At 47.4% G+C, this 25,196-nt stretch overlaps 11 protein-coding genes across 11 annotated transcripts; 8 read left to right on the top strand and 3 right to left on the bottom strand.

Moving 5' to 3' along the window:
- Window positions 1-3,385: 3,385 nt before the first annotated feature.
- N7446_004794 (amidoligase enzyme-domain-containing protein) lies at window positions 3,386-3,803 on the top strand (the record flags this gene model as incomplete). Its single annotated transcript, XM_058513542.1, has 3 exons — window positions 3,386-3,424; window positions 3,499-3,588; window positions 3,675-3,803. The coding sequence occupies 3 exons, from the start codon at window positions 3,386-3,388 to the stop codon at window positions 3,801-3,803; spliced, it is 258 nt and encodes an 85-aa protein (XP_058374871.1).
- A 543-nt stretch (window positions 3,804-4,346) lies between these two features.
- N7446_004793 (uncharacterized protein) lies at window positions 4,347-4,622 on the top strand (the record flags this gene model as incomplete). The annotated part of the gene is made up of 2 exons (XM_058513541.1): window positions 4,347-4,419; window positions 4,441-4,622. 2 exons carry the CDS (start codon window positions 4,347-4,349, stop codon window positions 4,620-4,622), a joined length of 255 nt encoding a protein of 84 aa, XP_058374870.1.
- A 4,173-nt stretch (window positions 4,623-8,795) lies between these two features.
- On the top strand, window positions 8,796-9,772 carry N7446_004792 (RTA1 domain-containing protein; the record flags this gene model as incomplete). Its single annotated transcript, XM_058513540.1, has 2 exons — window positions 8,796-9,042; window positions 9,111-9,772. Coding segments are annotated over 2 exons (909 nt in total), but the record flags the coding sequence as incomplete, so codon positions are not given.
- Window positions 9,773-10,057: 285 nt separating this feature from the next.
- N7446_004791 (glycosyltransferase) lies at window positions 10,058-12,893 on the bottom strand (the record flags this gene model as incomplete). The annotated part of the gene is made up of 7 exons (XM_058513539.1): window positions 10,058-10,257; window positions 10,304-10,888; window positions 11,123-11,343; window positions 11,402-11,732; window positions 11,821-11,981; window positions 12,051-12,741; window positions 12,794-12,893. The coding sequence occupies 7 exons, from the start codon at window positions 12,891-12,893 to the stop codon at window positions 10,058-10,060; spliced, it is 2,289 nt and encodes a 762-aa protein (XP_058374868.1).
- A 761-nt stretch (window positions 12,894-13,654) lies between these two features.
- N7446_004790 (glycosyltransferase) lies at window positions 13,655-16,672 on the bottom strand (the record flags this gene model as incomplete). Its single annotated transcript, XM_058513538.1, has 7 exons — window positions 13,655-13,753; window positions 13,879-14,641; window positions 14,700-15,050; window positions 15,106-15,475; window positions 15,534-15,691; window positions 15,742-16,444; window positions 16,498-16,672. 7 exons carry the CDS (start codon window positions 16,670-16,672, stop codon window positions 13,655-13,657), a joined length of 2,619 nt encoding a protein of 872 aa, XP_058374867.1.
- Window positions 16,673-17,690: 1,018 nt separating this feature from the next.
- On the top strand, window positions 17,691-19,040 carry N7446_004789 (Zn(II)2Cys6 transcription factor domain-containing protein; the record flags this gene model as incomplete). The annotated part of the gene is made up of 3 exons (XM_058513537.1): window positions 17,691-17,807; window positions 17,890-18,322; window positions 18,385-19,040. The coding sequence occupies 3 exons, from the start codon at window positions 17,691-17,693 to the stop codon at window positions 19,038-19,040; spliced, it is 1,206 nt and encodes a 401-aa protein (XP_058374866.1).
- A 223-nt stretch (window positions 19,041-19,263) lies between these two features.
- On the top strand, window positions 19,264-19,893 carry N7446_004788 (DDE superfamily endonuclease; the record flags this gene model as incomplete). Its single annotated transcript, XM_058513536.1, has 1 exon — window positions 19,264-19,893. The coding sequence occupies one exon, from the start codon at window positions 19,264-19,266 to the stop codon at window positions 19,891-19,893; it is 630 nt and encodes a 209-aa protein (XP_058374865.1).
- A 37-nt stretch (window positions 19,894-19,930) lies between these two features.
- On the top strand, window positions 19,931-20,638 carry N7446_004787 (uncharacterized protein; the record flags this gene model as incomplete). Its single annotated transcript, XM_058513535.1, has 1 exon — window positions 19,931-20,638. One exon carries the CDS (start codon window positions 19,931-19,933, stop codon window positions 20,636-20,638), a length of 708 nt encoding a protein of 235 aa, XP_058374864.1.
- Window positions 20,639-21,335: 697 nt separating this feature from the next.
- On the top strand, window positions 21,336-21,584 carry N7446_004786 (Zn(II)2Cys6 transcription factor domain-containing protein; the record flags this gene model as incomplete). The annotated part of the gene is made up of 1 exon (XM_058513534.1): window positions 21,336-21,584. One exon carries the CDS (start codon window positions 21,336-21,338, stop codon window positions 21,582-21,584), a length of 249 nt encoding a protein of 82 aa, XP_058374863.1.
- A 454-nt stretch (window positions 21,585-22,038) lies between these two features.
- On the top strand, window positions 22,039-23,728 carry N7446_004785 (putative feruloyl esterase; the record flags this gene model as incomplete). The annotated part of the gene is made up of 3 exons (XM_058513533.1): window positions 22,039-22,494; window positions 22,556-23,329; window positions 23,381-23,728. The coding sequence occupies 3 exons, from the start codon at window positions 22,039-22,041 to the stop codon at window positions 23,726-23,728; spliced, it is 1,578 nt and encodes a 525-aa protein (XP_058374862.1).
- Window positions 23,729-24,589: 861 nt separating this feature from the next.
- On the bottom strand, window positions 24,590-25,093 carry N7446_004784 (uncharacterized protein; the record flags this gene model as incomplete). The annotated part of the gene is made up of 1 exon (XM_058513532.1): window positions 24,590-25,093. The coding sequence occupies one exon, from the start codon at window positions 25,091-25,093 to the stop codon at window positions 24,590-24,592; it is 504 nt and encodes a 167-aa protein (XP_058374861.1).
- Window positions 25,094-25,196: the final 103 nt, after the last annotated feature.

Raw genomic sequence — 25,196 nt, 5'->3', positions numbered from 1 at the left:
AGGCCACCGAGAGCTAACCGATCTATCTATTATTAGATCACGTGTAGTACCTTATACTCTAGACACCCCGAGTATTCAAGGAAAAGAGAAACACAATCATGCTTAGTGAGCGCTTAGTAAGCAAAAGTATGATTGACCCTAAGCGGACCTACCCGGCAGACTTTATCCTATATATATGTAGCTCTATATAATAGATAGGGTCTGCACGCTAATAGGCCACTTTCGGCCTTCCGTTCGCCGTCTTATTGTATACCGCAATAACCAATAAGACGACCACCACGTGATTATATAAGTAGTAGAAAGGTCAACAGTCGATAGGTAGATCTTGCTAAGCCAGATCTACCACTCTACTTTCTACTGCTCTACTTAGGGAGGACTTAGGATATATAAGGACACTTATTTATATATCTAGTTTAGTTCTTCGTGTTCAATCTTATATTGTTACTTGTGTCTACTGTTCAGAACCTTTAGTGACTCGTACAACTTGATTATAACTTAACAACACTACGACCAGACCAATACTCCGGTATAGATCTGTTCGGCGCTCTATCTGGCATCGCTCCTCGATACCCTCAAAAGGACTTAGCCCGTATAAGGCCTATCAGGCAACGGTACGGTTGAGAGACAGATCGTTGACGTTGGAAGCAGAAAAGCATCAGGCAAGTATAACCCAGGAATCTTCTAGCATAGCGACGACCCGTTAGTCGTGCGTAACACCGAACTGCCCTCCCTTATTCGGCCTATTTCCTTCTTAGCCCCGACTATAGCGTAGGTGTTAATCGGCCGACCTATATTTGACCTCTGCGTATATAGGCGTATTCGCCCTACACTCTTTTAGGATAATTATCCCTACGTAGCGGGACTACAAATCTGCCTTAGGGCCGACACACCGCGCGAGAGCCTTTGTCGACCCTAACTAATAGCGCTCGCCCCTATCTAGAACCGAAGATAACTAGATTATATTACTTAGTAATAGACTGATTAGACTATCTTAGCCGTGATTCGCGTTAGCCGGTTCTTACTTAGTTAGCGTAGTTAAGTGACTAAATAGGGATAGGTTTTTTTTACGATGACTATAATAGTTTACGGCGGTTATGTCGGGGCTAGGACGGCCTCGGGATATATAAAGTAGCTAGGCGACGCCCTAGGCGGCGCGTAAACACCCTCTCCCCTTAATTTCCACTAGTGTATCGCGCAATCGATTCTAGATATCTACGCGTCCCCGCCTATATTATTAAGGCGCCTTATGACCGTATTACCTATTGGTTCTATTAGTGATTAGCATAGAGGACGAGATAGAAGACAAGGAACCTATCACGCGAGCTAGGGATAGAGGGGGCGTGTGTCTCCGTGCGAGTCTAGATTTTAAGCGTTTTGTGTTCTCGAACTATAGATCGACTAGCTAGTAGAGCCCGTTTAAATCAATAATAGTGATAGTGGTGTAGATGATACGTAGTTATACAGTTCCTTAGGAACTATAGCATCGTTATAGCATAATCTCGGGGGCACGGATATAGGTACGGTCGCCCGTATCTTTGAGACTACGTAGTCCCGACTCCTATTATAAAGGCGCCTTATAACCGAAATCCTCGTTAGCTTCACGATTGATTAGCTAGAGGATGATATAAACGGATAAAATATGGTTTATTCCTATAATAGTAGCGTTATACGGACTATAGATAATAAAGAAGGCGTTTGTCTCTGTGATACTCCGTCCTACGCGTTTCGTCGTCTATCTATAGAACGACTAGCAAGTAGAGCTTAATTAACCTAGGGGTGATAGCACTAGGCGCAGACGATGCGTAGGCGTGTAGTTCGTTAGTAATAGTCATATCGTTATAGTATTCTCGGGATCTTTATAACTAGCGCTACGAAAACTAATCTATCAAAGATGCTAGTTAGTCGCTAGCATAGTTAATATAGTTTATTGCTCTACAAACGCGGGGAATGTCCTAGATCTACGACTTATCTAGGTCGTGCTTTAAGCATAAGTGTTGCAAAGCGAAAATAGGCATAGAAGGGACCACCATAGTTCGCATTTAAGGTATATATGCTCTATAGTAGCTCTTCCGGCGCCTTATCTAGTTAAGTAGCTATTTTAAGTAGGGTTAACCACTTAATAGGGACAATATTGCTATCTCGGACAGACTTTAATATATTATCTACCTTATATTATGCTTTTCTTTATATCGAGATTTTTCACCGTAGGCAGTCTTCCTATTCTTTCTAACTAGACCCTTAGGTCAAATGTTCCGTCGCTCAAATCATTCTGATCCCCTTTAAACTTGAATGTATACCCGACATCGTCCCTAGGCTCTTTCCTATTAGTATAGTGGATACGACAAGGGCAAGCTTAGTAGTTTTTTGTTTTATATGCCGTAAGCCTCTCCCTATGTTCAACCGTTTTAATATGATACACTACGCCGTCGACCACGGAGTCTAGAGTATCTAATAGTGTAGGGTATTGCCCCTATAACTTGCACTTATAGCCCGATAAACGTGCTAGGCGTAGCTCGGGCTTAGTTTCTAACCCTAAAATTTCACGCACTATAGACGGATCGGTTAACGTGCCATAGAAGAAATAGGGCCTAGTAGGTGCGTTAAATAAGTCCACGTACTAGGGTGGGTTTGGTGCTTAGAAGAAGTAATCCGAAGGGGCGGTTCTGAGTTTTAAGACGTAACTAGAGATTTTCGAGCCAGGAATTTCCGGAGGTAGGGGGCTGCTAAGATTCATCTGCTCTCTTACACTATCCGACATGATCGGAGTTAAGAATAGAAGGGTATAAGTGCTCACTAGAAAGAAAGGTTTATGTATTAAGATTAGTGCTAAGAGCGAAGTTCTAATTGTAACACCCTAGTGTTTGTTATGTAATCACTACGGGGTCCCCGATTAGGCTGTACCCGCCCGTTCATCACAGCGGTCTAGGCCGGTTACGCGCTCGCGCTAGTAGTAGTGCACACACAAATGTCCCCACGGATTTCCTACACCACTAGCGGTTATTTATATTTAATATTATTGTAGCTAACCAGACCCTAGGTTTATAAATGTAGATCTTCTAGTGAGCCACTAGTGTTCCAAAGAGGCACCCGAGGAATAAGATGGCTCACTCTAGTGGTTAGAGAGACAATCGATAAGAGCAATAAGCGCCGGAAGGTGATATATTTAGTCGTCGGCTGGTTTGCATAGTTTCGAGATATTACGCGCTTACCTATAGAAGGCCAATATAAGTATAGGTATTCGCTTTCTAATTGTTATTGTACACTAGGTTTTCACTGATTTAGCCGTATCATCTTAGGTCTTTGTATGATTTTCTTCGTTATTTATACTTCGAATACTCGTATTTTGTGGCCTATTCTGCTTTAGGTATATTTTGAGAGAGCTCTAATGTCTCGACCACCCCTACCGCCTCCTCCTCCTTTAGCGGTAAGAAGACTAACCGGTATGTTGAATAGGTTCGTGGCAAGTAACTATTTTCTATTCTAAATTATGTTACATAGTTAGGAAAAATTCTGTACGAGCTAAGACTCCTAGCTATCCTATTAGAAGCTTTAGCATCGGAGTCGAGGTTGAGTTTCTTCTATAACCTCGTGAGAATATCAAGGCAGCCGATGATATTAGGCAATTTTCTAAGGCGGTTACATCTTCCTAGAATGCTTTTATAGACTAATTAGAGCCCGGTAGACATCCACGTATGTATAATGCGATAGATGAATCCTACTTAGGGCCTAGGTTTGCCGAATGGTCCCTTGACTTAGATTCGACAATTGAAATGCCGAAGAAAGGCCGTGCACTATATAAGTAATGTTCTTGATCACAAATAATACGATCTAACAAAGGATAAATAGGGGGCTTAGAGAGTATTTCCCCCATTTTTAGGGCACACGAGGGCTCTAGGTAGCGTTAGCATATTGAATTTATATGGAGATTTCTTCTCGCGGATTTCTATGTCGATTCTAATGCTAGTTACGGCACTTATATATATCTATCACGGGTAGGAGGTTACTCACTAAGCGATCTTAAGAAGATTTGCCAAAGTTTGATACACTTCGAGCCTGCTTTTGAAGCCATTCTTCCGGACGAACGACTCGGTAATAAATACGGACGAAGCAATTGGCTAGATAATAAGAATTTTGGACACTAGAATCTATCCCGAAGGCAGAGTATTGCCGTTATTTAGCGAGTGTCGACTACAAGGGAGCTAGTACTACTTATGAACCCCGATTATAATAAGATGTTTGGTTAGAACTTTCTCTATCTACTAAACAATCCCTACGGGACAATCGAGTTCCGGCGCGGAGCGGCGAGTACTTTAGTGCAAGACGTCTTTATCTATATAGAGATTGCGATGTCCTTTCTAGAAGCCTCAATCCGGCTAGGAGATATAGAAAGTCTTAAGAGTGTGCCCGCCACTATCGGTGGTCTCTAGTGGTTTATTTAAGCTACAAAGCTACCGGACGGCATTCCTAGATTATTTGACTCCCGCTATCTTAAGCTATTCTTCGCGGGGAAGAATCAAAGTGCTTTTCGTGAGCTAAGACCACTAGGTATTCTTTCGCCTTATAAGCTAAATAAGCTAAATCGGAAGAAGGAAGAAGACGAGAAAAAATGTTGCTATGGTTAAGATGCTATAGGAGCCTTATTAGAGCTAATTAGGTCTTATAGCATCGATACCCCGATATATTCCTCTATACGCCGAAACAGCACTTAGTATCTTCTTTGCTTTTCTTGTCCTTTCTTAATTGATTATTGCTTTTTTGTTATTTCCGCGGCCCTGTTGAGAGTTTAACGGGATAATTATATACTTGGCGTTCTCCTCTTACGATGCTATATACGCTATGCTATTGAATGTTTATGTATTTAGACTGTCTTCTATCCTACAATTTATAGGTTATTAGGCAAGAGATAATCCTCTTAAAGCAAGACTACGATATCTGCCTAATAATTGGCTATTTTAGCACACCTAAGGGACTAACACAAACCTTTATCCTTAAATATAGCGATAACAATCATAATAAATAGGAGGATGCTAAGATATCCAACCATTATCGTGGATTACGCTTAACAAATACCCTCGGTCTATTATGCTTTCTTAAATATCAATGACTCTGAAAAATCGAGTGTCGGTTTATCTAGATTGTTATGCATTATAGACGAACGACTATATAGACCTAAACCATGATTTCCCTCTATAGAGCTTAGACTTCAATCCTATCGTGAGTGCTAATAAAGGCTATTATAACGATTAGGTCTATAGCTATAACCGCTAGCATAATTCTAGTAAAGTGGACTTATTTACGCTTTAAGATAGTCATGCTGCGTTATGCTTAGCCTCTAATAGTATTGCTATTTTTGATAAGAGTCTTAGTTAATAGGGAGAGTGATCTCAAAATAGACATTCTCGGTCTTTAGGATAACATTTTCGATCGAGAACTTATTCTCGCGCTAGGCCATATCCTAACTTGTAACACACAAGGGTTGTAACCGGTAATATAGGCCGCTTAATACCAGTATCGACACCGAGGGCATTACGACGCTAGGGTTCTACGCTATATTTCCCTCAACCGGTCCGGAAAAGCCTGGAATAGGACAATCTAGCTTTTAATCTGATAGTAAAGCAAACAAAATGCCTCAATTAATCGATTGCACCGATCGATAATAACATCGGGCAATATACTCGCCTACGGGAAAGCATATAGGCCTTTAGACAATTACCTATAAGCCATCTGTTACGCACGACTAACGGGTCGTCGCTATGTTAGAAGTTTCCTGGGTTATACTTACCTGATGCTTCCCTGCTTCCAACGTTAACGATCTGTCTCTCAACCGTACCGTTGCCTGACAGGCCTTATACGGGCTAAGTCCTTTTAAGGGTATCGAGGAGCGATGCTAGATAGAGCGCCGAACTAACCTATACCGAAGTACGGGTCTATTCGTAGTGTTATTAAGTTATAATCAAATTGTACGAGTCACTAAAGGTTCTAAACAGTAGACATAAGTAACAATATATGATTGAACACGAAGAACTAAACTAGATATATAAATAAGTGTCCTTATATATCCTAAGTCCTTCTTAAGTAGAATAGTAGAAAGTAGAATAGTAGAACTATTCTACCTATCGACTATCGACCTTTCTACTACTTATATAATCACGTGGTAGTCGTCTTATTAGTTATTGCGGTATACTATAAGACGGCGAGCGGAGGGCCGAAAGTGGCTTTGTTAGCGCGTAGATCCTATCTATCATATATAGGCACATATATATAGGATAAAGTCTGCCGGGTGGGTCCGCTTAGGGTAAATCATGCTTATACTCACTAAGCATGATCACGTTTCTCTTTTCCTTAGATACTCGGGGTGTCTAGAGTATAAGGTACTGCACGTGATCTAATAACAGATAGATTGGTTGGCTCTCGGTGACCCATCAGTAAGTTACGGCCCTATAATTGATTGGTGCCTGGTAGGTCCGTAACACCATCCCTGCTTCGATAAAAGTGCTTTAGTCCTTACCGATATTTTTGATATATAGGGGTATTACGGCATAGAGACTAAAGTGCTAGATAATCCCTAAGTCCGTAAGATAAAGCCATACTCACATAACAAATCTCCTGTTAACAATTATTAAAAATAAATTAAAAGAGAGGTTAAGAGGAACATTATCTATCTATGTAAGTTAGCGAGAGTATTAGGCCGGACGTGACTATTGAAAACGTTCCGTCGATACGTCGACGCTCATAGCGTTTGATTGAGAGGACTAGAGCCTAATGCTATTTCTACCCTTATTAGTGTTTTATTCCTATTGGCTATATCCTTTGTGTCTTTTTATATGTTAGATGTGTTTTTGTTATGTCTTTTAGTAGGGACTTTATATGTCTTTGAGAAAGTAAATAAATATAGTTATGAGGATATTGGAATAGCGATATAGAGAGCTTAGAGCATCTTCTAACTTTTAAGACAAAATTGCGTAAATAACTAAGGAAAGACCTAGTATTAGTCTTAGCACCGAACTACACGGTCTAATCAAAGGCATACTATCACGTGCTATCTAGAACGACTAGCCCCTTACTCTTTTCTATTCTTCTACTCCTTTCTTCTTCTGTCCTAATTTTTATTCACCTATGATAGAAGGCATCCTATTCTTCTAAGACCTAAAGGCACCTTACGTATTATCACGCTTAGAGGTTCTAGGGGTATTCACTAGGATCCTAATAACTAAGTTCTTAAGGTACCTCTTAAATATAGTACTTAAGGTTGTAACCAAGAGGTTATCGTATCTATTGTAAGCAGAGAAGAGTTCTTAAAGGAGTGTATCGTTCGCGAGAAACTTATTTATTAGGCCGTCCTAAAAGACGACCCTAATATCCTAAAATGCCTAAGTATCGCCGAAAGAGGAATCTAGCTCCCCTATTTATAGTATAGGGATGTCCGAAGTTATCTCTAAAACCATGAAATTGATATAGAGACCCGAGATCGGTAGATTTAAAATGCTATTAACGCGATTGCTACTATTTATGTATGTGGTATCGTCTACTCCGATATTAGTCCGCGTAACTTTCTCGTTACTAATAACCTTTCAATTTAACTATACGACTTCGCTAGATCGAGAATCAATAATCTCCACTCCTTAGTTAAGGAGGAAACTCGATACCGGTTACCTTTGTCACCTTCGTCGCCTCGGACTCCTATCACCGATCTTTTTGCACTTGGTTCTTTTATCTACGAAATCTCTACCGGTATAAGCCCTTTTCCTAATCTCGATAATAATGAAATTGAGAGACGGTACGCCTCGCTAGACTTCCTAAGTCTAGATAGCCTTAAATACTATAAGGTTATTTCTAAGTGCTAGAAGTCGCAATACTCTTCCGCCGGTATAGTAAGGGGCGATATTCGCCGCCTCCGTAAGCCTTCTACTTTCGATACGGAACTATTTAGCCCCTTATTCATTTTTGCTATTCTAGCGATAATTAGCATCGGCTTTACTATCTAGAAGTATAAGGGGCGGAATATATAAGACTATCTATTGTTTATTTTCGGGATTACAATGTATAGTCGAAATACCTTAGCTTAGATTTTACTTCAATTCTTTTAAGAACTATTCGTGCTATCTCTCTTATATAAGTCTAATCGATAATCTTTAGCCCCTAGTCTTATCTTAAAATCTAAGAAAGATCCGTGCTATGGTATAACGAGTATTCTCACTATGATTGCGTGTTAGTGCTTTCTCTCTATAAACGATGTCATAACTACTTACTTTGTTTTTCTTATATTCTAAGCAAACTACCATCCTTTTAGTGGACTTCGGGATCGGTACTATCTGCTTGGTTTCTCCGCAATTTTTTTTATAGGGCATAACAGCGCTTTCGGGCTCGGTATAACCGTAACTATATTTTATAGGGCTAACGGTGAGAGTGTATATTTTACTTATATATAGTGAGCAGTGTACTTCGTTGTAAAGGGGTCCTACTTACCTAGCTGTTGATGCTTACGTAGGAACTGTTTGGCGTGAGGTTAGAGGAAGGTAGAGTTAGACGAATTAAGTGAGAGATGCCTAGATATAAATAAACCGGTCTCCGAAGCTTGCTAGATATACGCGGCAAAGTAGAGACACTAATTGGCTATTAAGTTCTGCGCATTTTCTCTAAACATGATAGCTAGTTAGATAGCGCGCGCTATCTAGACCCCTAGAGATTGATCCCCTACACGAGCCGTGTGATAGAAAGACAAGGTGGTGTTTGGCTTTTAGCCCTATAGTCCTCTAACTCATATATTGTATGTGACTAATAAGGCCTTTACTAGCAAATCCTGGCGTAGCGCTAATGTATCTCTCTATCTCTCTCTCCCTGTCCCCGTTTTATTCTGGACCGATCGATTGCCCAACATGCAAGAAATTGTCCCTCGCTCATATACCTTTTGGTATTACACTCCATCACTGCCTGCGGCAGTCATCTTCATGCTTATATTCATGGGATTGACTGGGCTTCATTCCTGGAAGTTGTTCACCACCAAAACATGGTTTTGTATCGCTTTCACCCTTGGTGGCTTGTGTATGTTCACACACTTTGGAATTGATCTGTCTACCAAGCCCCGAAAAAAGCTTACCCTTCTTTTCTAGTTGAAATAATTGGCTATATTGGTCGCGCTATCGCACATAGTAATACCACTACTATGGGGCCATATATCTTGGAAAATATCTTCATTCTACTCGCTCCTACGCTATTTGCCGCCTCCATTTACATGACTCTAGGCCGTGTAATTCGTCGCGTCGGGGCGGAGCATCTTTCGGTTATCCGCGTCTCGCGTCTGACGAAGACCTTTGTCTGGGGTGATGTATTGTCTTTCGTCGTCCAAGGCAACTCGTCCTCTCTCTCGATTCTTGGTTATCCTCAATGGGCAAAAGTTGCAGTCATTGGTGGACTAGCGATTCAGCTTGTGTCATTTTCCATTTTCTGGATCTCAGCCTTCGTGTTTGAGAGACGCATCCGCCGCTACCCCACTCCCGAATCTCTCCTACCAGGGATTCCGTGGAAGAAGGCATTGTATATGCTATATGCTGTCAGTGCCTTGATCATGATTCGCTCAATTTTCCGCATAATTGAGTATGTGCTTGGAAACAATGGGTATCCGTTGCAACATGAATGGACGCTTTATGTCTTTGATTCTGTGCCGATGGCGATTGTCATGATTATCTACCTCACGTGGTATCCCAGTGATATAAAGTCCAGGGCTGATATTGAGGGAAGCATGCCCCTTGCATATGTGTACTCGGAGGTCTGATTGAAACCTTTGAAGTCGGGATTGTCTTCCAACTTTGTCTTTTTTTTTCAAATGTTCTGTTCAAATTCAAATGTTTCTATTTGGCGGTCTCTATTCTCTTTTCTTTTGTTCCTATAGAAACGATAGCATTGCAGCCGTCTTTTTGGTTGAAGTAATATGGGAAAGTCATGCAATGTTTATTAGAAAGTCCCCTACCTCATACGCATAGAGTCAACAAGTCAAGCTCACTACACATAATCACTGTCATCTTCTGAATCATCCTCACGGTCCATACGCATGAATCTGTCAAACAACAACCCCGTCCTGTGAACCTCTCACCCTCCATTGCCGAGCCATGTCTTGGCCATCCTCGCGTAGAGAAGTCGCTATCCCCCTTTGGGTACTCTCAAAGAAGGCAGCTTTAACGCTTCGCTTGATACCTTGCCCAGGGTATGCGACAAGGCCGATGGAGGCTGCGGAATACAAGGCATCAGCGACAACGGAGCCTTTAAAAAGCAGATATTGAGAAATAGCAAAGAAATAAGATCTTACCGTGACCCATCTTAGCAATCACGCCAAAGGTTCCCTTGAATAACCCACTAGCAAAGCCTAGAGCGCCTGCGTCTCTGGCACCCTTGTATGGTTGATAGAACGGATCAACACAGCTTTCAGCCATACCAACAGCGAAGGTTCTGGGACCAGCTAACATGCCAGACTTCCAGTCCGTGACCCTATCACTGTTATGAATATTGCCTCCATATAGACCCGGAAGGACACGAAATCCCTCGGCAGCAGCCAATGGTACGTCGACCATGGTACCGGATACGAACTTTCCCAGAAATTTTCCCGAGGCCTGAGTCAAGGCTGAAGCCATCGCGCGAGCTTTGCCTTTCTCCTTTGGCTCTAACTTATTGGCCTCTGTCAAATAGTTCATAGATCGAGCTTTCCGAAGCGACGAAGAACTTTCTCCGGCATTTGACGATACAGGCGAAAGCAGCTGCGGCGAGTTTTTCGGTGAGTGTATCGAAGATAGAGAGTCTCTGCTACCTCCCTTGTAAACTTCGTAGGGCTTGTAGATAATATTGCCTCCCGCTTTGAGCATTTCGAATGCCATCCCCAAGCCAGCTGAAGAAACGCCTGTCACCGGGTCCCAGCGTTTGTTTTCGATGTGGATTGGGCATGCTTGGTATATTTGTGTAGAGCATGATAAGCTTCAAATCTGCCAAGAACGATAATTGAACTTACAGTTTCAGTTTACTCGGGTCTAGCACGTGGTTCTCAGCCAAGATTTCTGCAGCAACCTTGGATAGGTGGTACGTTCTTTTCCCTTTCTTGTATCTCAAGATGCTGGGAATTGCGGTAGAAGCTCACATTCGGTAACGTGTGGGAGGTGTCTGTGAAAGGAGGCCACGGCGGCCTTCACTCCTTGGTCTTGCTGCATTTTATTTGCGACATCCTGTGCAGCGCGGGTTGCTTCAGGCGTCAGGCAATAACGAATTGCATGGACAAGGTTTGGTATATTTAGTTGCTTATGTGGTATGGGATCTGGGCCTGCATGAGCTGCAGAAGTCATATCTCCCCAGAAAGGTTGACTAGAGATAGATAAGTCAGAAGAGGGAAAAGCTGTGACACTCCAGCTAGATTACCTACTCGCCGAAAAAGGGTACAATGATGGTCGGCTTGCCATTTCGCAGCACGCAGGCTGTTGTTCCGGCACCGCCATGGTGTACAACCGCACAGACATGTTGAAACAGCCATTCATGTGGGCAATCGTCCAAATAAAGTATATGAGGCAGGTCTGGCCCATTCAGGTTACTCCATCCACGAGAGATGATAGCTCGAACACCAGTCTCCTGGGTCGCTTGTAGAAGGATCTCCGCCATCCTTCCTGGATTTTCAATGACGATGCTACCAAATCCAATGTAAATCGGGGGAGGTCCGGAGTTAAGGAATGCAACAACCTCGCAGTTGGGCTGATAATCTGGGGGTCGCGGAAGAAAAAGCCGCAAACATCTAATTCCTATATCAGGAATTATTTTGGAATGAAGCAATAGGAGAAAGAACCATACCTGCATTCGCAGGCCAGTCATGTGGCTTAGGAACAAGACCAGGGGACCAGCAATATGTGTAAGGGATTTGAAGGGTCTTCAGGAGAAAGGGACCATCAGATAGCGATATAGGCTCTAGTCCCAATTCATGCTTGCGCCAATCGTTGATAACACCCCCTAGACTAGACCAGAGAGATTGAAAAGATTAATCATCTACATTGTATCATGGGACAAAATTATTTGCAGCTCACCCTTGCCAAGATAACCAATCCACCACTGAATAAGAGACACGGTTGATCCAGTCCTGATCAGGATGGATATTATACAAATTTGCCAAAGGATGCGGAAAGGCTCGGGTTGCGGTCCATGGCATTGTGAATATTAAGTGAATCGGGATCCCGAGAGCCTGGGCGCAGTGAACATGCGCGAAGCTGGGAGGATTGGCGATGATTGCGTTGGCGACTAATGGCGTATTTGTAACAGGATCAGGCATCAGACATGAATGCCAGCATCCATGAAGAATTTCCGCCATCATCAGAAGATCCTTTTGGATATCGCCCTTTCGCAGGCTCTTCATACCGGGAATGAGACCGGGATTCTTGACCATGTACGCCATCAGATCGGCCGGATCTCCGCCTATGGGATAGAATTCTAGCCCAGCTTCTCCCACGAATTTCTCGAAAACGTTATGCGTGGCAATCCGGACACGATGGCCGGTTCGTTGTAGCTCCGTGCCCAATGCAAGAAAAGGCTGAACATCCCCTCGGCTTCCCACGATTTGAATGACGATATTGAGATTGAACCTAGGTGGTGTGACAACCAGGTCTTCATAACTTGGTGGTGGTCCTGATGGGGGCGTGCTTTGGATAGGAGACGTCGGAATTAGTCTGGACAGAGTCCGGCAGAGTCGAGAGCTCGCGTCGATCGAAATGCGACCATCATCTACACATATGACTAGACTTGCTCTTTGATGGACTAGAATGGAACCTCTCACTGTTGACGCGAATACCCTCCAAGTCTGGCGGCACCGCCTCATATGGTGGAGGTTGATCCTGAGGTGGCTCTGCTGCCGCACCAGTTTCTTGGTGCTTCATATTCACGCTTGGACGAATTGAAAGCAATTCTCAAGACAAACCAATTTTCACAGGCACAGCCATAAGCTATGAGAGAGACAACAAAAGAGGGGCTTCGACTATGTGTGTCAGAGGAAAGTGTCGACAGGTAAAAAGCATCACTCGAACAGGACTGATACGAGATGGAAAGTTTGACTATGTAACGATCTCCCTTGACTGTTTTGCAACCATGAACTAGTGCGGTGACTCTGTCTTGGTAGGGACCCGTTCAGGCGAAACGAGTCAATATACGCGTATAGATAACCTTTTCAGGACCCACCTGATACCTAGGAAACACCTGTATAACAGGAAATTCCTCGGCGGGATAGAGTATATGCATCCACAGAAATGGTATGGAAAACCTTAATATGTCAGGACAAAACCCGTGCCCGGGCTAATCAAAACAAAAACGATGTATATCTAGGAAACATAGGCAAGCTGTATACATGTGTATTTTCATAGCACCAAAACTAACACAACCGCTATGACGTGGTCCCATCCCGAAAAGGCTACTCAACATTAGTAATTGAGAGCGTGACCTGGCTAAGCGACGATGCAAGTGACTGCCACTCCCCCGGTTCCGAGCGAAGCGTCGCAACCCGCAACCCAAACCCCTCGGAGACCTGCAGGAAGTCCCTCGCAACTCTGACACCCGCCGGCCGGACCCTAGAAACCTCATCGGACGAAGACGAACCATCGAAGCCCTACAACGTCGAGTGGAAATTATCCATTAACACTAGGCGTCAGGCTGGCGAATCTGAGCCTGGCATCGTGGTGTCACCGCAAAGTTTCTGGAAGCGCACCTTGAAGCCGAAACTAGACGAGGCGTGCGCGAAGAAGCCCTGCGAGGTTAACAAAACGGACATTATTATATTCTCTCTTATAAACATCTCCTTGAACCTATTAAACCTATCCATTGCTTGCTCTCCGGCATTTGCGCCACCTGGCGATCGAAATCCCTCACTACCGCTGCTGCATCGACACGCTGTTTGCCCTCTCGCAGGATGGCGATGCCGTGGGCCCGCATTGACTGCTTGATGGCCCTTCCCGTATCCTTCCGCATTGAAGCACGCGCACTCTTGTAGGCGCCCTGGCTGGTGAACGTGAGTAGCCCCAAGGTTCCTGATGTCACCTTCGTGGTTAGGTTGAGGACTCCGATGCCCACACCCTTGGCTGCGCCTAATGCTCCCTCCTTCTTCGCACCTCGCACGGGTGACATGACCAGCCCACCAACTCCCTCCAAAATTCCGTGGCTGAAATTCTTCCCCGCAGCGATGCCCCCTGATTTCCAATCTGTCACAGGACCAGGGTCATACACCTCACCACCATACAGTCGTGGAGCAACACGCAAACCCTCCTCAAGCGCGTGTGGTATATCAATGTAAACACCCTTTGTGAAGGCTTTGAAGAATCCTCCGACAGCACCGGCAGATCCAGCAACGGCAGTAGCTGCGCGGCCTTTGTCGTTCCTCCTGTTCTGATTGTCCTCTGGCAGGTCAAGCCCAGCAGGCCTACCGTATACCGGGTCTTCCAATGCTTGCGTATTGGAGTTCCCAACGGAGTTTGGGTACCCAGTCTTAGGTCTGTCTGCCATCAATGCCTGTGCTGGCTTGATAACGATGTCTGCTGCCGAGGCCGCCATGCCAGCATACATCTTAACCCCCGATGAGAGGAGAGCCGTGACGGGATCCCACCTTCGGTGCTGTATGTCTATGGGCTGAGGCTCGTAGCTAAATTGCTAAATCAGTTGAATGTGCAGTATTAGATTGTGTAATAATGGCGGCTTACCGTTTAAGGTCGACCCATTTGACCCTGCGGCTAACTGTTAGAATCTCTGCCGCCTCTTTCGAAAGCTTGAGATGCTGCGACCCCATTTTGTAAGACCAAGCAGCCGGCAATGTAGGCATAATATCGCAACGAATTTTATCCAGGGGAAGGTTGGCGTGAAAAGAGTTGACGGCCTGTTTGACTCCGCTTTCTTGCCTCATCTTCTCAGCCATGCCTCTTGCAGCCGCCAGCGCACTGGGAGTCAAACAATATTGGATGGCTTGACTGAAGTTTTGACTATTAAGCATCTTTTGAGGGATCGGCATGGGACCTGCACCTGCAGCATGGACCATGGTGCCCCAGAAGGGTTGACTAGCCGTGTTAGTGTTTGTTGTGGCTAGGAATAGAGCGGGTAGATAGCACATACTCGCCAAAAAAGGGCACAATCGCCGTTGGCTTTCCATTTAGCAGCCCGCATGCGGTCGTCCCAGCTCCGCCGTGATGGATAACAGCTGTGACTTGTTGAAATAGCCATTCATGCGGGCAGTCTCCAAGAAAGAAGATGTCCCTGTCGGCTGGCTGATTAGCGCCTAACTTGCTCCATCCTTTTGAGATGATGGCGCGAACGCCTGTCTCTTTCACAGCATCCACCAGTATGGCCGTCAGCTTATCGCCATCGTCAATAACAATGCTTCCGAAGCCAATGTATATAGGTGGAGGTCCATCGCGTAAAAATGCTCCAAGGTCAGATTCGGGGGTATACTGTGGTGCATCGCGGAAGAAGAAGCCACACACGTCTGACTTATAGTTAGTGTTGAAAGGAAGGGCGCAACTAAACGAAGTTAGTTAACGCACCAATGTAATCCGGCCAATCGAGAGGCTTGGGAATGAGTGCTGGGGACCAGCAATAAGTGAAAGGGATCTGCAGTGTCTCAAGTAGGCCTGCGCCTTCAGAAAAAGGAATGTCTTCCAGATCCAGACTTTGCCTCCACGTGTTAACGATGTCGCCGAGTCTGCCGTCAGGTCAGCGTGCAGGTCGCAGGTGAGACGGGAAATGCCTTACCCTTGCCAGGTCATCCATTCGACAGCCATATACGAGACCTGGTTAGCGACAGCAGGCGAGATACCACTATTGCTGACATTGATGTTGGCCAAAGGGTGACAGAACTCCTTTGTATTGCTCCAGGGCATAGTGAACATGAGGTGTAGTGGGATACCGAGCGCTTGAGCGCAATGAACATGGGCGAAGCTTGGCGGGTTCGCAATGATGGCGTCCGCGACAAACGGCTGTTGGCTCACAGGATCAGGCTCAATACATGACCGCCAACAGCCTTCCAGGATCTCAGCAATCATTAGGCGTTTCTTCTGGATGTCACCAGCACGGAGGCTGTTCATGGAAGGTATCAGGCCGGGGTTTTTAACCATGTACGCCATCAACTCGGTCGGGTCACCACCAATAGGATAGAACTCAAGGCCGGATTCAAGTACAAAGTCGGTAAAGGTGCCGTGAGTAGCGAGGCGAACTCTGTGACCGTGGCGTTGAAGCTCGTTACCGAGCGCGACGAAAGGCTGAACGTCTCCTCGACTACCGACAACTTGGATGACGATGTTCAAGGGAATGCTCCATGAGTCCTGCTCAGTATAGGCGGGAGGTAGAACGCTGACAGGCCGGTCGACATTTGGCTGCTTCGGCCCACTGCGAGGAACAAGCAGGGAGAGGGTTCTGCAAAGTTTAGAATCGAGATTTAGGTCAACACGCCCATCGGCTATGAGTGTTGTGTCAGTTTGGCGAAAAGAAAGGGTTTAGTTCGCATCATACCCGTTGCTCCTGCTGCGTCGTTCAAGATTCGTTCAGCAGCTGCAGGTTCTTCCGCATATTGGGGAGGAGCCTCGTTCTGCGAAGCGTCGGTACCCGGGTCTGCTTCATATGGTGCAAATGACGATGGGTGCCTCAGCGCTGGTGGCTGCGGTAGCGGTTCCTCGCTGCTGCCCATGGCGAAACGGAGTCAAGCTCTTAAGAGAACGAAGGAAAAGCCGAAGAAGTTGGTTGAGTAGGGGCGGAAGCTAGATCAAATGGAATGGGGTAGCAGTGCTTTTAAGGGAAGCCCACCAAGCAACTCTAGTTTGAACCTTAATGTCAACCAGTTGTCATGGTCTAAATCTGAAGGAGGCGCATGATAAAGTAAAACATGTCTGAGCATATGCGCGCGCACGACTGAGGGTCAGCATGTAGAGGCTGAATCGTGTAGAAGCTGAATCGTGTAGAGGGCTGCAGCCTTGAGCTACGAAACACGCGGTTCTGGCTTGGCTTGGTTTGGCTTCGCGACGTGGATGGCTGTTTCAGGGTAGTACGCAAGCAGAGTCGCATATCAAGTTAAGGGGCAAATTATCGAATGCATGATGGGGTAATTAGGGCTTGTGTTTGCTGCAAGCTAGAAGCAATCTGAGGCGAGATCAGCCTTGCTGGTCTAGCGCCGGTCCGGACGCATTTGGGGCTAGTATTGATCGTACTCGTTTAGCTCGTGCTCGTGCTTGTGGTGGGTATTCGTTCACCGGGGCATGTTGGTCTCAGATTTATGCCGTGACCATTAGAATCCGTGCCAGGGAAGGGAATCAATCAAATCCACGAACGCCTCGTCGGAAGAAGGGTGCCAGGTTGGTGTCGTCCCATCGGGGCCAGGGTGTCATTCTGAGCTCCACTCCACCCCGGATAGGGCCCCTGCAAGGTGGTCCGTAGCAATGCAAGGTACGAGAGGTACGAGAGGTACGAGAGATACGAGTCAGTTGTATGCTGGAACTTCACAGTGAGGGGTCAGAGCACTGCCCGACCTTGGCCAACACGAGACTAGCTCCCAGCCGGAGCCGCACGTCCACATCTGCCCCACATATCCCCCCTTCGTACTGAAGGCTCGTACCGCACTGCACGTAGTCGTTCGCATTTTCGTTCGCATTTTCGTTTACGGTCCCCTTCACACTTCCAAGATCCACATCACACGATTGATTCTATTCGCCATGTCACTCAGCAACAACGAGACAAGCCCATCGAGCCCACCTACAGGCCAAGCACGGCGCAGACCGCACCTGAAATCCCGGAACGGCTGTGCCATCTGCAAGTCTCGCAGAGTAAAGGTATGAACAACCGATATGCAGGGTCGCGAATGCATCGTAAGCTGCAGGTAGCTGCAACCAGGCTAACATACATGTTGCCAAGTGTGACGAACGAAAGCCCCAGTGTTCGAACTGCGTGAGGCGGGAGGTCCGTTGTAGTTTTCTACCGCCAACCTCTCATGCAGCATCGCCTGGTGGACACTTCGGCTCGTCGTCTTCGGCGTCAGCTTGCGACGCAACACCTGTCACGCAGGTTCCCACTCCTTCAACTTTAGGCTGTGGACACGACGTGCCAGCAGCACCGCCCGACATTCCCCGGACGCTTTCCCTAGAGCCGGCCTCGGAAGGACTGGATATCGACGATTTCTCTTTACTCCATCACTACACCGTCTCCACATCACATACTCTGGTCATGGTCCCGGGCCTCGACACCTTCATGCGCATCAACCTTCCGCAAATCGCCTTCTCTAACAAGTTCCTTCTGCACAGCATCCTCGCATTGGCCGCGCTTCACCTATCGCGCTTCAAAAAGATACGTCCGTGGCCAATTCGTACATGACCAAGGCATTGCATCATTACGGTACCGCCCTACGAACAGCAACTTCTCTTATGGCAAGCATCAATGCCCAGAATGGCCCTGCTCTGTACATGTTTTCGACGCTGTGTTTCTCCTTCACCTTGGCGCTGGGCCCAAAACCCGGCGATTTCCTCATCGTCGGACAACATGGCATTGCACAATGGCTTGCACAGCTCCAAGGCATGAGGTCTCTGCTGGAGACCCAGCCTGAGCTTTTCCACGATGACACCCTGGCCCCGCTGTTCCAGATCTCTGTGCGCACCTTGGCCCAGTCGGTTTCTCGCAGCGACCATTTCCCCGAGCTACGTGAGCAGATTCAACAGGCCGCATCAAGAGATCCGGAACTAGAGCATTACTCGAAAGCATTGGATCAGCTCTCACAAAGATTTGATTTCGCATTCAATCACACTTCTAGAGTAACGCAACTGTCCCCCCAACAGGTATTCCTTTGGGTCTATCAGCTGGAGGATGACTTCATCCGTCTATTGCAGGAAGAAAAGCCAATTCCCCTCGTCATTCTTTCGTATTTCTGCATTCTTCTCAATGGTCTTAGTTCATTCTGGTGGACCCGTGGCTGGGTAGAACATTTATTATCGGAAATTTACTCTTCACTCGACGAAGAGTATAGGATTTGGATGCGGCGGCCAATGGAGGAAACTGGTTGGATCCCAGGCTGATGCGCTTTCACTCAAGTATCTCACAATGCATACAATCCTCAGTAAATCTGTAGCTTTCAAGAGCACTACTTTTTCTGTGATGCGGCTGAAGGCTGTGGAAAAAAAAAAAAAAATTGTGAAGCGAAACGTGAAGCGCGGACCAGGGAAAGGGAATCAATCTACCCCGGGGGGGGTCGGTAAGATCCTGGGGTACCACGGCACGGTAAAATATCCTCCTCCTTTCATGGCCTTGCTATGGGTCGCGCGCTTCGTTCAACGCCACAACTATTGCTGGATGATGAAAAAGACGATGGGTATGAATCGTCAGAAGGCAGAGAATAAGGATATTGTATTAGAATGGTATAATCCGCTTCAGGAGGTTATCACAGATGAAGGGATTGTACCTGATGACATTCGGAACATGGATGAGACAGGATTCCGGATCGGCATCGGCAAAAGCGCAGCTATCGTCATTACGAGGCGTACAAAGAGTCATTATTTCGGCATCCCTCAAAACCGCGAGTCGGCAACAGCTATTAAAGCTATCTCGGCAGCTGGCGAGGCTATCCCTGCGTTCCTGATACTATCCGCGGTATCACATTCGGCGCGTTGGTACGACCCAATCAACAACTTGAAGCCTAATACGAGGGTTGCAATTGCCGATACAGGATACTCGAATGATCAGATATCGTACGGATGGCTTCAACACTACGAGGAACATTCGCGATGCCTTCAGGTCGGCGCCAAACGCCTCCTACTTCTCGACGGGCACGGATCTCATCATACACGAGAGTTCATCAAATTCTGTGATGATCACGGCATCATTCCATTCGGCCTGCCCCCGAATCTAACGCATCTGCTCCAGCCTCTTTGATGTGGTCATTTTTCAGCCGTATAAGCACTATCACGGGATGGCTGTAGAGCGGCTTGTACGAGACGGCATCGCGCACATTGCTAAGATCAACTTCGTTGCCGAGATTGAGGGCATACGAGCCGAGGCTTTGAAGCGATCTACGATTATCTCGGCCTTCAAAAAAACAGGCATCTCTCCGTTCAATCCGAGCATTGTGCTTGAACAGATTGAAGCCCGTAATGCGGCACAAACACCATCGCCGCCGCGGCACACATCGTCCTCGCCAATCGGCACGCCACACACCTATCGCCACCTTCAGAAATCGGCTCACAAGGTTGATGACCTTATTGGCGATCTCCTGAGCCCGTCAGAAATTACTACGGATGAGGCTAATCTCGTGAGAGGCTTCATCAAAGGCTCCCTTACAACAGCCGCCGAGCTCCTACAAGCAAAGAGGGATCTAGGGCGCACCAAATACGCACAGGAGATCGAGGCACGCCGAAGAGCCTCAAAGAACTACAGGCTACAAAAAGGAGGCATTTTGGAGGTCTCTGAGGCACGGCAAATGGTTGCAAACCGTCAGGAGAATGAGGAGGTGCGCGCACGGAAGGTTATCGAGGCTGCGCAGCGCAAAGAGCATAGCTTGCACCACAGGGCAGCTATGGAGACGGCGAAAACAGCGCGCAAATGGCGCTTGAGCGGGCGTTTGAATGGCGTACGTATTGTTGAGAGTGGGCGTCAAACGAGGGTGCTACGGAAGTTCTAGTTGTGGTCAATTGAAGCTATCGTCAAATGGCTAATTTACTGTCGCGGCTAATTTACTGTCGAGCACCTCCTAAGGAGGTGAGCGCAAATCGCGATCCTACTAGGTGGGGCGTGGCACAAGTAGTGAATGAATCTTCTAGTCTATCCCATACGGTCTGCCATGCGCGTGTAGAAAGTTCATTCCTGACACCACTGAGAAGCCTGCTCGATGTCCTTGTTGGCCGCAAGTGCTTCTAATTCTCTTCCTCTCTTGTATCATCGTGGCTGCTTTCGTCTCACCGGAGGCCACAGTTGATCGAGTGCCAGTCAGCACATCCTGAGCTCGTCACGTGGCTCTTCGAAGCTGCCGTCGTTTGAATCGGAGACGACAGAACAGACCAAGAAAGACTAAAGAGGGCGTACTTACTATGGGAGACCCGACGATGTCAGACTCGGAATCTTAGACGCGCGGTACTCTCACATCACGCACTCTCGAACCCTTACGGGACGTCGCATTGAGGTTGTTTGTTATTGGTCAATCGATATTGTCGTATTCTATTCCGAGGAGTACGAGCAGTAGCCCCCACCGACATAATGCGGCAACCCGAGCATACGAGGTCACCATGGCCCAAGCTTCAACCTTAAGGAAGCTCGGTTTCGCTCGCGTCCCTTCTCAGCCATTTCCCATGTAGATCGCTCTCGACCCGATCCTGTCCAAAATGGCACGCAGAGCCCATCTCAAGTCTCGCCTAGGATGTCGGGTTTGCAAGCAGCGCAAGGTCAAGTGCGATGAACGCAAACCCGTCTGCGATCGATGTGTGACCGCCGGCCGCCGAACGAAAGGCTTGACTCGAGAAGCGGGTGGTGGAGAGTCAATTGGGGAGAAGAGAAGCCGCAAGGGGCAATCTCGTATTCTCGTATACTCGTATAGCCTACCCGACCAGGCACGTTTCTTGTTTGTGGAGTAGGAAATCTCGCTCTCTGGATAGCGTACTAGATATTTCACCTTAGTGAATGGGCTGTGTCTTTTTAATGCCTACCAAGCATTGCTTGAGCTGCAAAATGAAACCGCATAGAGATGCATCCTATTGGTACGCATTCACAACCCGAGCATCTGCGAGGCCCGCTTAACAACTTAAGCGTGCCTTCTCGAAGCCGACTATACGAAGCCGAGGTGCCACCCTCGGATATCGCATCCAACTTGCGACGATCGACAATGCCATTCATTCGAAAGGATCAAGCAGATCGGCGTACTCTCCACTCTGTTCTTCTGCAATGTTAGCAAAACAGGAAGACAGGCTTGGCCTAATTACAGAGTTGTATTTAAGCATACAATGTCCCAATCTGTAAGCTCTCAGTTCGACCAGTCACCCACCCAGATACACATCATCTTCTCACTCTTTTCTCGACACTGAAATCACCATGGCACTTAACTGCTCGCTGAACGCACTCCAGGTGCCGGCTCTCCCAGGCGCCAACATCACTGCTTTCGAAGTCAATCTGGTTCAGAACTACACCGGCGTCGCCACCTCAAAGCTCTACATCGGGCACCCGACTGTCTCCGTCGACAACGCTACATTCTGCAACGTCACTGTTTCTTACGAACACATCGACGGAAATGACACCGTAAACGTCGAGACATGGCTTCCCATGGATAACTACAACGGTCGAATTCAAGCCAGCGGCGGCGGAGGCTGGGTTGCGGGTCGATTCCAAATCACTTACGCCAGCATGATGGGAGCCCTCGGCGAGGGATATGCCACTTCGACAACAGATGCTGGACTCGGTCAGACTCCAGACAGCTGGGCGCTGACCGCGGACGGTTCGCCTAATGTGCATGCTTTGGAGGATTTGGCATCGATCTCGCTCCACGATCAGGTTTGTCAAGCCCCCCACGCCGATCCTTCGTAGAGCCATACTAACGTTTTATGTCTTGTAGGCTATCCTGACGAAAGCGGTAGTCGAGGACTTTTACGGCCAGCCTGCCGCATATGCATACTGGAATGGCTGCTCCCAGGGCGGCCGACAGGGCATGATGCTCGCCCAACGCTACCCGGACGCCTACGACGGGATTCACGCCTGTGCGCCCGCTGCGAACTGGAACGAGCTGTTTGCGTTCACTCTGTGGCCGCAGCTCGTTATGGAGTGGGCCGACTATGTACCTCGCCCCTGCGAGCTGGACGCCCTATCGAAGGCGGCCATTGAGGCTTGCGATAAGCACGACGGTGTCTACGACAGCATGATTTCCGATGACTCGGCTTGTGACTTTGACGCGTTGTCTGTGGTCGGACAGGCATATTTCTGCGCGGATACAAACACGACAGAGACCATTACCAAGGAGGCGGCTACGATTGCTAAAGCCACATGGACCGGTCCACGGACCGCCAACGACGACTTTGTGTGGTACGGAACCAACACGGGGAGTCTGCTAGGCACTTCAGGCGAAGGACTGACAACTGCCCTCGGTCCAGCCATGACGTCCTGTTCCGAAAATGGGACTTGCATGGGCGTGCCACTCGGTCTGGGCGATGTTTGGCTGAAGTACTTTGTCGAGAAGGACGCCAACTGGGATTATAGAGAGATGACACCTGCGGAGTTTGACCGTGATGTTGCCAAGTCGATCGAGCTGTATGATGCCATCATTGGCACGAATGACCCCGACTTGACGAGCTTCTACGAAAGTGGCGGAAAAATTCTTGGATTTCAAGGCATGGTAAGTGAAGCTCAACATCCTGGTATATGCGCGTTGCTTACCCTCTTCTAGATGGACCAAGTTATCCCCGTTAAGGGAACCGAACGCTACTACAACGCAGTATCAAAGGTCCTACCGAACGTGGGTGAGTTTTACCGCATGTTCGAGGTGCCGGGTCTACTGCACTGCTCAGGGGGCAACGGCGGGCAGCCGAGCAACACTTTCGATGCCCTGCGCGCCTGGGTTGAGAACGGCACTGTTCCCGAGTCGCTGCCCCACCTGTACACGCCAGTTGAAGGTGGCCCTGAGTTTGAGAGGCTCCTGTGTCCGTACCCCCAGATGGCCGTTCTCAAGAAGTGTGGGAGGGAGGAGATTAGCCCGAAGATGACTACCAGGGCCGGGGACTACGTTTGTGTTTGAGCGGTTTGAGTGAACAAAAACGGGCCCAACACACTTCGTCGTTGTATGTACAGATACTGCGACCTGATCGGTCAACAAATTTTAGATAGAACGATTTTCAAGAGCTTACAGCGATGGAGGCACTGTAGTTGCCACATTCATGTATGTAGTATAAGCACCAGAGCATTGAACACGAAACCGTATTCAAGGACATTGTATAGAACCTCAGCTTGCCTATATTAGTTTCATGCTCTTCTTATTCAAATATGCCCGCGAACACTATCTATGCCTCATTAAACTCACGCAGTTTCCCTTCAAGCAGCCCGTCGATGGCGCCGCCTGTAATTTAGTACAGCAGGGGCCAGCATCTCCGCAGCTTTACTAGCAGCCCGTTCCAGGTCGATTATAGATGTGGTATTCCATGCATCGTCAACAAAGATATTGCTGATCCCACCGCGATGCCAGAATGCTCGTACCAGTGCCATGAGCATAGCCTCGTTGGAAGGCTCGTCCCACGGAGACTGCCTACATTTCTACATTGATGCCACGGCATTCGGTACGTGCAGAGCCTAGATACGCATACATGTTGCGCCATGCAGCTAGTACCTTAAGGTAGTTAGCACCACCGCTTTTGCTCCGGCTTTCGTCACCATTGATCACTGGCTCACCTTCAACCACCTCAACCTCCCTCCCTCCATTACGCGGGCCACCAATGTGGTAGTACGTGACTAAAATCATTTGCCAAATTATGGCTTCAATGTCGGCAAACTGCTATGGTCCTAGCCCTCACCCACCCAGTTGATTGGACCCTATGGTTCGCAATGGCTGACTATAGACTGCCAGATCCCCCCTGCTGCAGAACTGCAACGCTGCAGCAGCCTTTCACCTTTCGCCTTCGCATCGCCCGACACTGAGAAGATGCTCGTGCCCATCCCATCTCCCTGAGCGAGGTGGGGGGACCTGGTTGGTGGGACTTCTCCGCATTGTGACACTCGATGTGCCGCCCGACAGCAGTGCAGCCTTGGCATTGTGATCACAAAAAGGACACTGCCAAGATTGGGGAGCGTTCTGGGCTGAAGAGGATAGTCCGCTGCGTTGCGCCAATAGCTCAATGTAGACAGCATTGCGATAGTACGTAGCACCAGTCGTTGCATCCTTAACGCAGTAGAAGAAGAGGGTGAAGAATGTTAGCAGAAAGTCAATATTAGGATGGTCCAATAGTAGTTTGATAATATCAATCGCACCGTCGGCCGCCGCGAATATGAGCGGAGTAAAGAACTGAGGACCTTGGTCATTGACTGATATAGTCTTTTGATAGGTGAGAAGGAGATCGATAATATTCAAGATCAGTAGCAGAGTGGGAGTTAATAAGCCCTGATGCCGCATAGTCAGTGCAATCCAAAGTGGCGAGGTTCCTGTAGGACTTTTTTGGTTGATATCGGCCGAATTTTGCAAGAGAAATTCGACCGTGGAATAAAGGCCCCCTGAT

The sequence above is a fragment of the Penicillium canescens genome, assembly GCF_028828765.1.
Source record: "Penicillium canescens strain IBT 15451 chromosome Unknown utg000003l_segment0_segment0, whole genome shotgun sequence".
Lineage (NCBI taxonomy): Eukaryota > Fungi > Ascomycota > Eurotiomycetes > Eurotiales > Aspergillaceae > Penicillium > Penicillium canescens.
This window is presented reverse-complemented; position numbering and strand designations above follow the sequence as displayed.